At 60.4% G+C, this 12,421-nt stretch overlaps 1 protein-coding gene across 1 annotated transcript; it reads right to left on the minus strand.

Moving 5' to 3' along the window:
• Positions 1 to 2,694: 2,694 nt before the first annotated feature.
• Positions 2,695 to 11,740, minus strand: Pth1r (parathyroid hormone 1 receptor). Its single transcript, XM_048334413.1, is given in 16 exon segments — positions 2,695 to 3,003; positions 3,005 to 3,208; positions 3,781 to 3,822; positions 3,944 to 4,030; positions 4,032 to 4,086; positions 4,499 to 4,593; positions 4,870 to 4,936; positions 5,236 to 5,296; positions 6,859 to 7,012; positions 7,822 to 8,017; positions 8,503 to 8,567; positions 8,569 to 8,598; positions 8,785 to 8,903; positions 9,040 to 9,150; positions 10,652 to 10,786; positions 11,598 to 11,740. Coding segments are annotated over 15 exon segments (1,593 nt in total). The 5' UTR covers positions 10,779 to 10,786; positions 11,598 to 11,740; the 3' UTR covers positions 2,695 to 2,823.
• Positions 11,741 to 12,421: the final 681 nt, after the last annotated feature.

Below are 12,421 nucleotides of genomic sequence, written 5' to 3' on the forward strand. Positions count from 1 at the left end.
ACACACCGCACACACACACAAAAAGACACACACACACAGACATATACAGACCCATTCTATAAATATACACGACGCGCGTACAGACACAAGTCTACCTGACCAGGGGAACTACTACAGACCGACACAAATATAAATAAATACACAAGTCTATACATACCTTCAAACAGACACACATAGAAACTCGCACATAATGTACCCCTCTATCTTGCAACAGTGGGTGAGTTTGTTGGGGGCTGGGAGCGTGACAGCCAGGCCAGGATGGGGGGGAGGGGGGTCCATGCCGACATTATCCCGACTTAGAAAGGTTAGAGACTTGGGGGGGGGGGCCTGGACAAGTTGTCATGGGCTGGCTAGAGCAGATTTATGAGAGAGAGAGAGAGAGAGAGACAGCGCACCCTGGGGCTTGGGGCTCACGCCTGTAATCCCAGCCATTCAGGAGGCTGCATGAAAATCTAAGATTCTTACCTCTAGTGAATGCCCCCCCCCAAAAAAAAAAGACGGGAGTGGAGCTGGTTCAAGCGGTAGGGCACTAACCTTGAGCAACTACAAACGCTCAGGAACAGCACCCAAGCCCTGAGTTCAAGCCCCAGGACCAGCACACCCCCCCCAAAAAAAAAAAGTGGCAAAGGACGTTATGCCAAGCCATGAAGGGGGAAATGACTGGGTTCATAGGGGCTGAGGGATACCCAGAGCCGACCGTCTTAGGCCCCAGAACTTGGTTCTCTGTCCTGGCTTTGAACTCCTTGCTTGTCCTTGTCACACAAGCAAAGCCAGCAGGACCCTCCCCGGAATAGCGCCCATCTGTACATCTCCCAAACCAGGGTCTCTGCCCACTCTGGGGAGAACAGATGGAAAGCCACGAGGCTTCGCAGTCAGTCCCCAAAAGCCCAAGGCCTCCCCCCCTCCCCTCCCCCCCTGCCTGACTGGAGTCTTCTTCCTCTCCTCCCCAGGGCCCCCCCCCAAGCCAAGGTTTGTTTCAGTTGGCCACGGTGAAGTAGCCCAGGGCTGGATGGCTCTGTTGGAGCTGGCTGAGGCACTGCACCCAACCCAGCCTATGTGTGGGGCTGCTCAGCAAACCCTGTATTCCCCCCCCCCCACAGTCCACCTCACCCCCCCCCCAATCCCTCAACTGGATTCCCATCAGACCTGTCTTCAAGCCTGGGGCCGGCTGCGGGTAAGACTGAGTCTCATCTTTGGCTAGCTCTAGAACTCCCGGACCATACACCCTACAGTGTCAGCACCCCCTGGAGGCTAGGCTTGCTTTCCAGATCCAGATGAAGCACCCCCTCCTCTCCCTGCCCGCCCCCCCCCCCCCCGCCAGCAAAAGTGCATTCCTTCTAAAGGTCTTCAGAAATCCAACTTAGGTTCGTGGAGATGAGCCCGATAGCCAGGCATCTGGCCCAACACACTGACCATGCTTGGGAGTCCAGAGATGACTTGTGAGTGGCTCCATGTCCCCCCCCCCCCCTTTTGTCTGTATCCCTCCCCTCCCCAACACCAAGTTCCACTGGTGTTTATGTGTTCCCTGTGGCTTGGCTGCTGTGGCAGGCCTTGAAGGCAGAAGTGACCACCTAGTTCCAGCCACTGCTCAAGACAAACAGGGTCCTGACTGCCGGCCAGACCTGGCCGAGGGCTCCCCACTTCCTACCAACACCTGGATGGCCCAGGCAGGGTTTGCGGGGGGGGGTGGGGGGCGCCTCTCTTGAGTAGAGGTAAGCTAAGGCCCAGGAGATCCCGGTCTCAGGGAGAAAACCTGAAGTCCTATAGAGTCTTGAACTCCCCATCTTGACATCCATCTGGGGAAAATGGTGTCCAGTCTAAAGGGGGAGGGGCTGGCCCCATCCTGGGGATAAATTGGAGTTGAGGGGAAGTGGGGGGGGGGCGGAGAGGAGCCTGGTCTGGGAACATCAGATCTTAGATGAAGTCCTATGAGTCTGACGGGGAAATGGGTGTCTGTCTGTCCTGCTGAGGTCTCCTTTCCCCTGTCAAGGCCTCATTCGTGGGGGGTGGGAGGGGGGGCGGGAGGGGGGAAAGAAGGTGTCCTTCATGCCCGACAGCAGTTCCTATCACCTTCCCACCCCTGGGTGAGCCTTCTCCGACGTCCTCATTGAAGTGGGGAACTCTTCAAAATGACCCCTTCTCTCTGGGGCTACCAGTGGCTCCCGTAATCACTACCGGACCACAATCGCTCTCTTTACGCCCCCCCCCCACCCCCACCCCCGGATGGCTATAGGGCCACGGAGGAAAGAGTTTTAGATGCTGGATCCGTGGGAAGGGAAAAGTAGGGAACGTGTCGTTTCTTACAAAAGACCCAGGGCTGCCTTACGCAGGCTTCAACAATGCCCATGGTGGCTGGGGTGGGCATGGCGTCAGGGGCAGTCCTTAATGGCAGGCCAAGGGGGTCGTGCCTTGGTGGTGGAATCCTGGTGGCTCACGCCTGTCATCCTAGCGACCCCCGGGAGGAGGCGGAGATCTAAGGATCCCGGTTCAAAGGCAGCCTGGACAGGAAAGTCTGCGTGACTCTTATCTCCCATGAACCACCCAGAAAACCAGAAGTGGAGCTGCGGCTCAAGTGGTTGAGTGCTAGCTAGCCTCGGGCCAAAAGCAGCTCAGGGACAGCACCCAGGGGGTCCTGAGTTCAAGCCCCACCTGGTGTGAATCCTCAGTGGAAAACCACAGGAAGCCACAGACCGCTTCCTTTTCCCTTTTTTTTTTTTTTCTTTTTTCTTTTCCCCCACCTCCTGGCTCAGTCCCTACACAGACAACTGTGCAACCACCAGTCTTTTTTTTTTGGTCCATCTGTCCATCCACCCGTGTCGGCAGTCACATGACGGTCTCCCACTCTTCCGGCAGCAGCGGGGGTGACTGCGTGGGCTCCGTGGGCTCTTCCTCCAGCCCCGAGCAAGAGCCGTTGAGAAAGCCATCGTCCTTGGGGACAGCCATGGTGACTGGAGTGGACTCAGTCTCAAGAGCTGGGGGGCCCGGCTTGGGGTGGCCCGGCGGGCTGGGAGTGGCCGTTGGTGGCGGCGGCGGGCAGCAGGCGGGGGCTGAGGGGTAAACTGAGTCCCGCCCGGGGGCCTACGTTGGTCACGCTCGTGTGCGATACCATGGGGCCGTAGCTGTAGCTGCTGCTACCACTGCGTGCTTTGCGCTTGAAGTCCAATGCTAGGGTCCAGCGGCTCCACGATTTCTTGATCTCAGCCTGTACCTTGGGGAGGTAGAAAGGCGGCGGTCAGGTGCGCCTTCAATTCATATGCCCCCCCCCCAAATAAACACCCAGCAGGAAGTACCCCAAGCCCAGATCTGTAAACACCCACCCAAAGCACTGAGTCAATTAGGAAACACATGGAAGAGTCCAAGGCCAAATAAAATCCCACAATCCTCCAATGCCGTGTTTAATGACTAGCTCCCTCTAGAATTCACGAGATTCCAGTGGCACCCCATCTGGGGTTTAGAGGATGCAGTGTAGAAAGACACTTGGTTTCAGGGTGCTGGGGGTACTCAGGAGGCTGAGATCTGAGGATCGCAGTTCAAAGCCAGCCCTGGGCAGGAAAGTCCCCCGTGAGAGACTCTTTATCTCCAATGAAACCACTCAACAACTGGAAGTGGCGCTGTGGCCCAAAAGAAGCTCGGGGACAGCACCCAGGCCCTGAGTTCAAGCCCCACATCAGACAAAAGAAGAGAGAAAAAGGGAAGAGACTTGAGGACCCCCCAGCCGCCATACTTACCCCAAGCACCTCCCCTCCCCCAACCCTAGCGCTTGCCCTGGCTACGGCTTACCTCACCATTACAGAAACAATAGATGATGGCGACAAAGAATCCCTGTAGAGAGAGATGGAGAATGGGATCGGAGCTGCCCTCCCTCCCTCCCCCGCCCCCCCCCCCCCCCCCACGACTGGGTATCCAGCCCCCTCTCCCCACGGTCTCCAGCAGGACGGCATACCTGGAAAGAATTGAACAGCATCTCATAGTGCATCTGGATTTGCCACAGTGTCCCTGAGACCTCGGTGTACGGCAGGGCCATGAACACGGGTGTAGTGGACGCCGAAGAGGGGCATGAGGACCAACGTGGACTTGAGCAGCTTCCTGGCCAGTAGGGCAAGCAGGTCAGGCTACCCGTTCCCCCCCTTTAAACCATCACCGCCCCCGTAGCCCGCCCATGCCGGTCCCCCGCCTCCAAAGCTAGGAAGGGACCCAAGACTGCGACAGAACCCAGCCTGCCCCCTCCAGGGGAGAGTTGGTTGGGCGCCTTGATTCTCAGAGATGTCCTACAGTGGATCACAAATGACAGGGCCCTTTGCATCTGCTAGTCACGGGGCTTGAACTCAGGGCCCGGGCGCTGTCCCTGAGCTTTGTGCTCAAGGCTGGCGCTCTACACTTGAGCCCCCTCCTCTCCTTGCAACAGGCTCCTCCAAGAGACGTCCGCCTTGCCTTACACACGTGCAGTGTGTGTAGTGTGTGTAGTGTGTGTGTGTGTGTAGTGGTGGGCAAGGCTCACCGGTACTGCTGCCGCGTGTCACACCGGCCCGCGTTGGTCTCCCGCAGTTTGGTGGCAAGCACTCGGATGATGTTGATGAAGAGGATGAAGTTGAGCTGCAGCAAGGGGGGGGGAAGACTCTCAACGGGATAGGCCAGGGGTTCCTGGACCTGTGCACGGCCCCTACCACGGGCCCTGCTCTGCCACTGAACCTCCCGACGACCCTCTGGGGCCCCTCAGTTTCCCCACTTGATCGGGAATGGGGATCGACTGAGGTTCTCAGAGCCTTGGGGCTCTGGCTATACCCCCCCCCCCCTTCCCTTTCAATATATATCCTTGTTAGGGGCTGGTCACCCGGGCCTATTCCCAAAGCACCCCCCACCGGTACTCACCACCACAGAGGCCAAGATAGGCACCTGGATGATCCACTTCTTGTGTCCGGAGCTCAAGTCCCAGCACCTGGGGGGAGATGGAGACGTTCACACCGAATCAGGGTGTTGTGTGGGGCCGGGGGCCAGAGGCCACTCTTTACAGATCTTTTGGAGGTGGCGTCCTTTGACACACACCCCCCCCCCCGGAGGGGGCTCCTGGCAGAGGGCTGGACTGAGAACTCCCATCATTGGGGTAACGCAGGGCCTGTAGTGACCAGAGAGCCACCTGCCCGCCCCCCCGCCCCATGCATCTTGGACAAACCAAGGTTGTTTTCTTCGTGGCTGGTATCCGAACCCCTCGCCCCTTTCTGCTTGTGTTGGACCTACCCAGTGTTTGCGAGAGTCGCTCGAACACCGACCCACACAGCCACAAACACGGCGGGCACACCTGCGGGCAGAGAGGGCGGCATGGGAGGGGCTGTCCCTGGTGTCCCTGCGTCCCCAGGGGTTCACTGCCCTGACCCTCTAACTCCAGGGCTGTTTGACAATACCCGTATCCCAGCATGGGCTCCCCCTAACCACCTCTGCCGGGGCTCCAGTCCCCAGGACCCAACTCGACCCTCTGCCCTGTCCTGGTTCTGCATCTCATTCACCCAGCTACACAATACACCGCTCCCCCTTTTCTACCCTCTGGGGAAAGAATCTATGACCAGCCTTTTTCTGTTCTACCCCCACCCTCCTGCCCCAATCAGGTTAGAAACGCGTCCTATTCTTTATGGATGAGGTGAAGGGTGTCATCAATCCAGGCTGAGCAAAGGCCACAGAATAGCCACCAAGGACCCTGGCCTGGCTGAGCTTTGTCTGTGGTAAACAAGTCAGTCTCTCTCCTCCTCCGCACCCCAATCTCCTGTCATCTTGATTCTAGGCCCGGTTTACCTCGGAGAGAGAGGAGCGATCGAGCGATCGATTGATTTTTGTGGGTAGTGGGGCTTGAACTCAGGGCTTGGGTGCTGTCCCTGAGCTCTTTTTGCTCAAGACTGGCGCGCTCAGACCACTTTGAGCCACAGCGCTACTTCCAGTTTTTGAGTGGTTCATTGGAGATAAGAGTCTCATGGGAACTTTCCTGCCCAGGCTGGCTTTGAACCTCTGTCCTCCTGAGTTACCACGATTACCGACGTGAGCCACTAGTTCCCAGTGGAGACAAGGTTTATAGTAAGAAAAAAAGCTATGCCATTCCTGAGACACAAGACTCTGTCTGGCTCCCTGACTCATGGGTTTTCCAGCCCCCCTGGACACCTCCTAGCCTCAGAGCCTGTCAGTTCTTGGAACAACGCCCAGGCCTCCCCAGATCGGGGGCTTTACCGTAGTGAGGTCAGGACTAGGGCGTGTGCCAAAGGGCTAAGGGAGGCCATGGCTATTGACCTGAGGGGCCTCTGGTGCTGAGTACAAAGAGGGCTCCAGCCACCAGACCCACCCCCTCTGAAGTCTGGCCAGCTGCCTAGGAGCCCAGCCAACCTCTCGAGCTGCCAACAATAATGAACAATTATCAGTAACTGGATACCACAACCCGTAGGGAGGTGGGGGGGGGGGGATGGCCGGGGAGGAGCGTTCAAGTCTCAGGAACGGCTGAAGCTGAGCTGGTGCTGAAATGCTCGACCCAAGGCTCTGATGGGGGCGACTGTACCCCCTGCCAGGTTAACACAGGCTGGTGTGCCTATCCAAGGTCACGGGGGAGAAGGAGGGCCCCACACCCTCAATTATGCGGCAATCTTGGCCCCAAGAGTTTTGGCTAAGCAACTTCAGGTCAACTCCTGCATCACACCAAAGCGAGCCTTCATGTGGGTGGGGGGGGGGGCTGGAGGGACCCCAGTAGGGTGGGCAGGTCTTCCCACCACCCCCAATCTTGCTGTCCCACAGAGGAATCAAGACACAGAGGAGGTAAGATACGCCACCCTGCCCTCTAGCAGCAGCCCCCCCGCTCACTCTCCCTACCAAACCCGGCCCACGTACCCCAGCCGAAGATGGTGAACCCCCACAGATACTTCTTCTCCGAGAAGAAGGCCATGAAGATGAGACTGTGCAAGTACAGCCCCTCCACCAGGATCCAGTAGTAGTTGGTGGCCAGGAAGTAAAGGAAGAAGGTCACAGCCACGCGGCAGCCCGCCTAGGAGATGGGCAGGGGTGTTAGCCAGAGGGTCGGGGGAGCATCATGGAGGTCACGCCTGCCGGTTGTGCCGGGGTGGGCGGGATGCCCGTGGTTGCTGCTGGGACTACGGGCGGCTCACGCCTATGTCATCCCAGCTACTGAGGAGGCTGAGATCGGAGGGCTGCAGTTCAAAGCCAACCCCGGGCAGGAAAGTCTGTGAGCCGCTTACCTCCAGAGACCCACCAGAAAAACCGGAAGTGGCGCCATGGCTCGGAGTGGGAGAGCGCTAGCCTGGCGCTAAAGAGCTGAGGGACAGCGCCCAGGCCCTGAGTTCAAGCCCCAAGATGGACACATGGACACACACACACACACACACACACACACAATGGTTTTGTGTGCAGCAGTTGTGGGATCTGAACTCACAGCCTGGGCATTGCCCTAACCTTAGGGGTTTTTTTTTTCCTTCAAGGCTGGTGCTCTACCCCTTGAGCCATTACCCCCCCCACACACACACCTCCTGTGGGTTCATGGGAGATAAGGGGCCTCACAGGCTTTTGGGGGGGTGGGGATGTTGGCTTTGAACCTCGATGCTCAGGCCTCAGGCGTGAGGAGGAGAGGGGCCGGGCGGGGCAGGGCCCGGTGGGCGGGGCCAGGCAGGGCCGGGTGGGCGGGGCCTGGGTGGGCGGGGCCGGGCAGGCGGGGCCGTGGTGGGCGGGGGCGGGGCTGGACAGGGCAAGTGGGCGGGGCTGGGGTGGGCGGAGCCTGGCAGGGCCGGGGGTGGGCGGGGCCGGGCCGGGGTGGGCGGGGCCTGGAGGGCGGGCACTCACGTAGCCCACGGCGGCGGCGGCCGGCGGCGGCGGCGCCTGCGCGATGATGTGCAGCTCCTCCTCGGTGAGGCGCTCGGCCTCGTCCAGGGTGAAGCCCGAGTAGAGCACGGCGTCCTTCACGAAGATGCTGGCGGCGCGCAGCATGAACGACAGGAACATGTGCATGTGGATGTAGTTCCGCGTGCAGTGCAGCCGCCTGCGGGGGCGACGCCGCCGTGGTGGGTGAGTGCGGGGCACGGCGGACCCACCGAGGGGGGCGGGGGAGCTGGGCGCCCGCAGCCCACAGGGACGCTCCGAGGCGGGGCAGGGGCGGAGTAAACATGGGGAGAGGGGCGGGGCCCACTCGGATCCGCCCCGGGCCCTGCCCGGACCACGCCCACACAGGGCCACGCCCACTTCCCCGCCCACCATAGATCTGCCCCCTGCAGGCCAGCTGTAGCCCCCGCCCACGGACCGCCCACCGAGCCAATCAGAGATCCACCCCCAGCCAGGCCTGTGATCGCCCCCGCCCACCGCAGTCGCCCCGCCCACCGCCCATAGATCTGCCCCAGCAGGCCAGCTCTAGCCACGCCCACAGCCCACCCACCGGGCCATTCACAGATCCGCCCCTCCAGCCAGGCCTGCGAGCGCCCCGCCCACCACCCCTACCCCCCCGCTTGCCCCGCCCCTTGTCCCGCCCACCTGAAGTAGGCCAAGATGAGCACAGCCACGGTGAGAGAGGCCAGGGACATGGAGTAGCCCACGGTAGTAGATCATGCCCAGGCGGTCAAACACTTCCTGTGCAGGTGGGAGACAGTCACAAGAACTGTGTGTGTTGGGGGGGGGACGGAGGGGGGAGGGTGGTTATGGTAAGAGAGGCCAGGTTAAGGTTGCTGCAGTGAGCCAAGGCTAGGTCAGGGGGTTCTTCCAGCCCGGGGAGGGGAGGTTCAGGGTGGAGGGAGGGGGGGGGGAGAAGGTCCGCACCCGTTCCCGTGTCTCATTGGTCATGAACTTGAGGCACTCGCTGTAGTTGGCCCACGTCCGGTTGTGCCCGGGCACCACCTCCCAGCTGCCATTGCGGTCACAACGACGGTAGGCATGACCTGTGAGTCCAGGGCAGGGGTCAGGGCGGTGCGGGCGGGCAGGGGAGGGGATCTGGAGCTACGATCTGGAGCATCTCTCCTAGTTGTGGTACCCCGGTGGTCTCTACACCGCCCCCCCCCCCCAGCCAGCCTTTACCTTTGTGATTGAAGTCATAAATGTAGTCAGGACAGGGCACGGCCACCACCCCACCTGGTGCCCCCAGCGGCCAGCACACGATGTTGTCCCATTCCGGCAGGCAGGGGCGTCCTGCGCGGAGACAGGCGGGGTAAGACACGCAAGACACGCCCAAGAGAGAGAGAGAGAGGAGAGAGAGGAGAGAGCATGGCTTGCTGGAATCATAGGACACAGGGCCTTGTCCTTCTCAGGGGCTCAGCCAGGCCTGTCCCCTTCCTCTCTGCTCTTGATCCCACCTTTCGGGGGGGGGGGTCTCCAAGAAAACTAGCTTCTTTCTGTTTGCCAGTCCTGGGGCTTGAACTCAGGGGCCGGAACACTGTCCCTGAGCTTCTTTATGCTCAAGGCGAGCACTCTACCACCTGAGCCATGGTGCTCCCTCTCTTGTTTTTTTTTTTTTTCTGTGTATGTGGTACTGAGGACTCGAACCCAGGGCTTCATGCATGCTAGGCAAGCGCTCTGCCACTAAGCCTCCATTCCCAGCTGGAAAACTAGTTTCTTAGACTTAACTCTCCCTCCGCTTGGAAAGTCCCTGAGTGACCCCCACCCCCACCCCCGGGGACCCTGGACAGCAGGCAGGAAATCTTTTGGGCAACTCCATGTTCTCATGGGGAAGTTGGGATTCCCGCAGATCACCTTGAGTTCCTCTCCAGGCCAGCCATGAAATACCCCTCATGGGGACAGGGGTGGGGGGTGGGGGGCGGGAATAACGAGGACAATGGCATTTAAAGCACGATGCCACCTCTCCATCCTTTGAAGTCTTGACCTCACAGCCTGAGATGCTAAGTGACCTTGGAGGGTCCCCAAGACTCCGGGAGCTTCGTTCCACAGTCCACCACAACTCCCCCTCCTCCCCCCCCCCCCCCGCTCCCTCCACCACCCTTTTGCAGGGCTCCAACCACAGGCCTCTCCAGCCTCCCTGGAAAGCTGCCTTGATGGCTGGACCCGCCCGATTTGGTTGAAAGGGCTCTCTGTCCTGGGCGCCATATTCCCAGCCCCACCCCGGCCGGGCCCACAATTCCCTCTGGTCCCCAGGGAGCCACAGGGTGACCACAGGCTCCCAGATGTGGCCCATCTGGAATCCACTGCCCACCCGGCCGGTTCTAACCGGCCCTGTGGCCAAAGCCTGGGCTCTATGTTTGTCTCTCCTCACCTCCCTGGGGAACGGAGGCAATCCCGTTGCTCCCTCCCTCCCTTGCCTCGTCCTCTTTCGTCCCTTGTCACACTCTGTCCCCCCCCCCCCCATGGCTCTCCCAGTATGGGTCGGTCGTGGGGCTTGAACTCAGGGCCTGGGCGCTGTCCCGGAGCTCTTTTTCTCAAGGCCAGCGCTCTACCCCTTTGAGCCAACAGCACCGCTTCCGGTTTTTTGAGTGGTTCGTTGGATGAGACTCTCACCGACTTTCCTGCCCAGGGGTGGATTTGAACCACGATCCTCAATCCCAGCCTCCTGAGTAGCTAGGGTGACAGGCGTGAGCCGCCGTGCCCAGCTTGCCCTCTGTCTCCTCCCGGTCATACGACCTGTCGCTTTCCAAGCTCACACGCGCACGCACACACCCAAACACACACACACGCGTACCTCGGTGCCTGGTGCCGGGAGCCACCTCCTTGTTCTCCTTAGACTCCGGGTAGAACTTGCCGGGTGTCTTCTGTTTCCTGGGTTTCCCGGATGTGGATGCAGATGTCCATCCTTTGTCGGATTCCATGATGTTGGCCTGGGGGAAACGGAGGGGTTGGGGCGGCGTTCTGGCTCTCCGCTGTGGTGTGCACCGACAGATCTGGGTGCCGTCCATCTCCTACCTCTCATGCTGGCTTCCTCCCCCACCCCACCCCCCCCCTTGGTTCAATAGAGAAGATGGGGTTCTGGCCCTGCCCACGTTGCTGAGGAGGTTGGAGGCACAGGACGGATCTGCGAGGAGGGTTCGGTGTGAAGCAGTAACCGGGGTTTGGAGCTGGTCTTCCAAGGGTGCAGATGGGGGGCACGGGTTGTGTGGCCTGAGCTAATGGAGAAGCGCCACGGGAAGCCATGTAGGAAGCAAGGGGCCGCCAGGGGGCGCAGGACAAAAAGTAGACAGGTGTCCATGAGGCCCGAGACTTACCTATCTATCAAAACAACAACAACAACAAAGTCAGGGCTGGCTTTGGCTACAACCAGCTGAGCCGCAGCGCCACGTCTGGCTTTTTCTGTGTATGTGGTGCTGAGGAATCGAACCCAGGGCTTCACGCATGCTAAGCGGGCACTCTACCGCTAAGCCGCAAAGGAAAAACCCTCTTCCTCATCTGACTCGGTGCCTTCGGCTACCGCACAGGCCAGGCCCTCCCTCCCTCCCCCTCCCCCTCCCCCTCCCCCTCCCCCCTCCCCCTCCCCCCAGGCCCACTCACATTAGGCTCTGTGGTGGGGGGAGGGGGAACTCAAGCGGCTTATCTCCCTCCCCTCCTCCATCTCTCTCTCCTTCGGGGCCCATCACCTTGGGGCCTCCGCCGAGGCCCACCCTCTGGGTACCGCGTTCGTGCCCGGGCCCCACCTGCGGTGCGCAGGACCTCCTTCAGCAGCTTGTCACACTGAGCCTGCGCGCGGTGCAGCAGGAAAATCTGCTCCTCCTTCGTGAAGACGTCGTCCGTGTCCACCTGCCGGGCCAACGAAAAGGCGGGGGGGGGGCTGAGACCCACCAGGCGGCCGCCCCCCCACAGACCCACGGAACCGCCCCCCCCCCCCCCGAAGGCTCCTCTGCTTTCCCCAGGCCCCTCGCTCTGCAGAGAATGTCAGCCAGCCGCCGGCGGAGCTCGAAGGCTCTGCTGTCCCGGTGCCTGTGGGCCCGGCCACCCCGCAGGCTGTAGCCATGGACGTCTGACACCCTCTGTCCTGTGCGTTCCCTTGGGGAACGTAGAAACGGATGGAATGTTCCAGGGATGGGGGTGAGGGATGGCTAAGGAGTCATCAACGCCAATGGGACGAGCCTGGATTCTTTCAAGTCTTGGGAGTTTCAGGGATCTCCAGAGAAGGAGAGGAAAGGAGTGGCTGGGCCAGGAAACCCCCCCCCCCCAAAAAAAAAGAAAAGACAGGAAAGGAACTGCTCCATCTCCTAGACGTTCCTTCATAGGGGCAAACTTTGTGGGCTTTTTTTCTTCTTCTCCCAGTCCTGGGGCTTGAACTCAGGGCCTGGGCGCTGTCTCTGAGCCTCTCTTTGCTCAAGGCTGGCGCTCATACCCGCTCGAGCCGCAGCGCCACTTCCGGCTTTTTCTATCTACGTGGTGCTGAGGAATCGAACCCAGGGCTTCACGCCTGCTAGGCGAGCGCTCTACCACTGAGCCACCTTCCCAGCCCCCAAACGCTGTGTTTTGAAGACAG

The sequence above is a fragment of the Perognathus longimembris genome, chromosome 26, assembly GCF_023159225.1.
Source record: "Perognathus longimembris pacificus isolate PPM17 chromosome 26, ASM2315922v1, whole genome shotgun sequence".
Taxonomy (NCBI): Eukaryota; Metazoa; Chordata; class Mammalia; order Rodentia; family Heteromyidae; genus Perognathus; species Perognathus longimembris.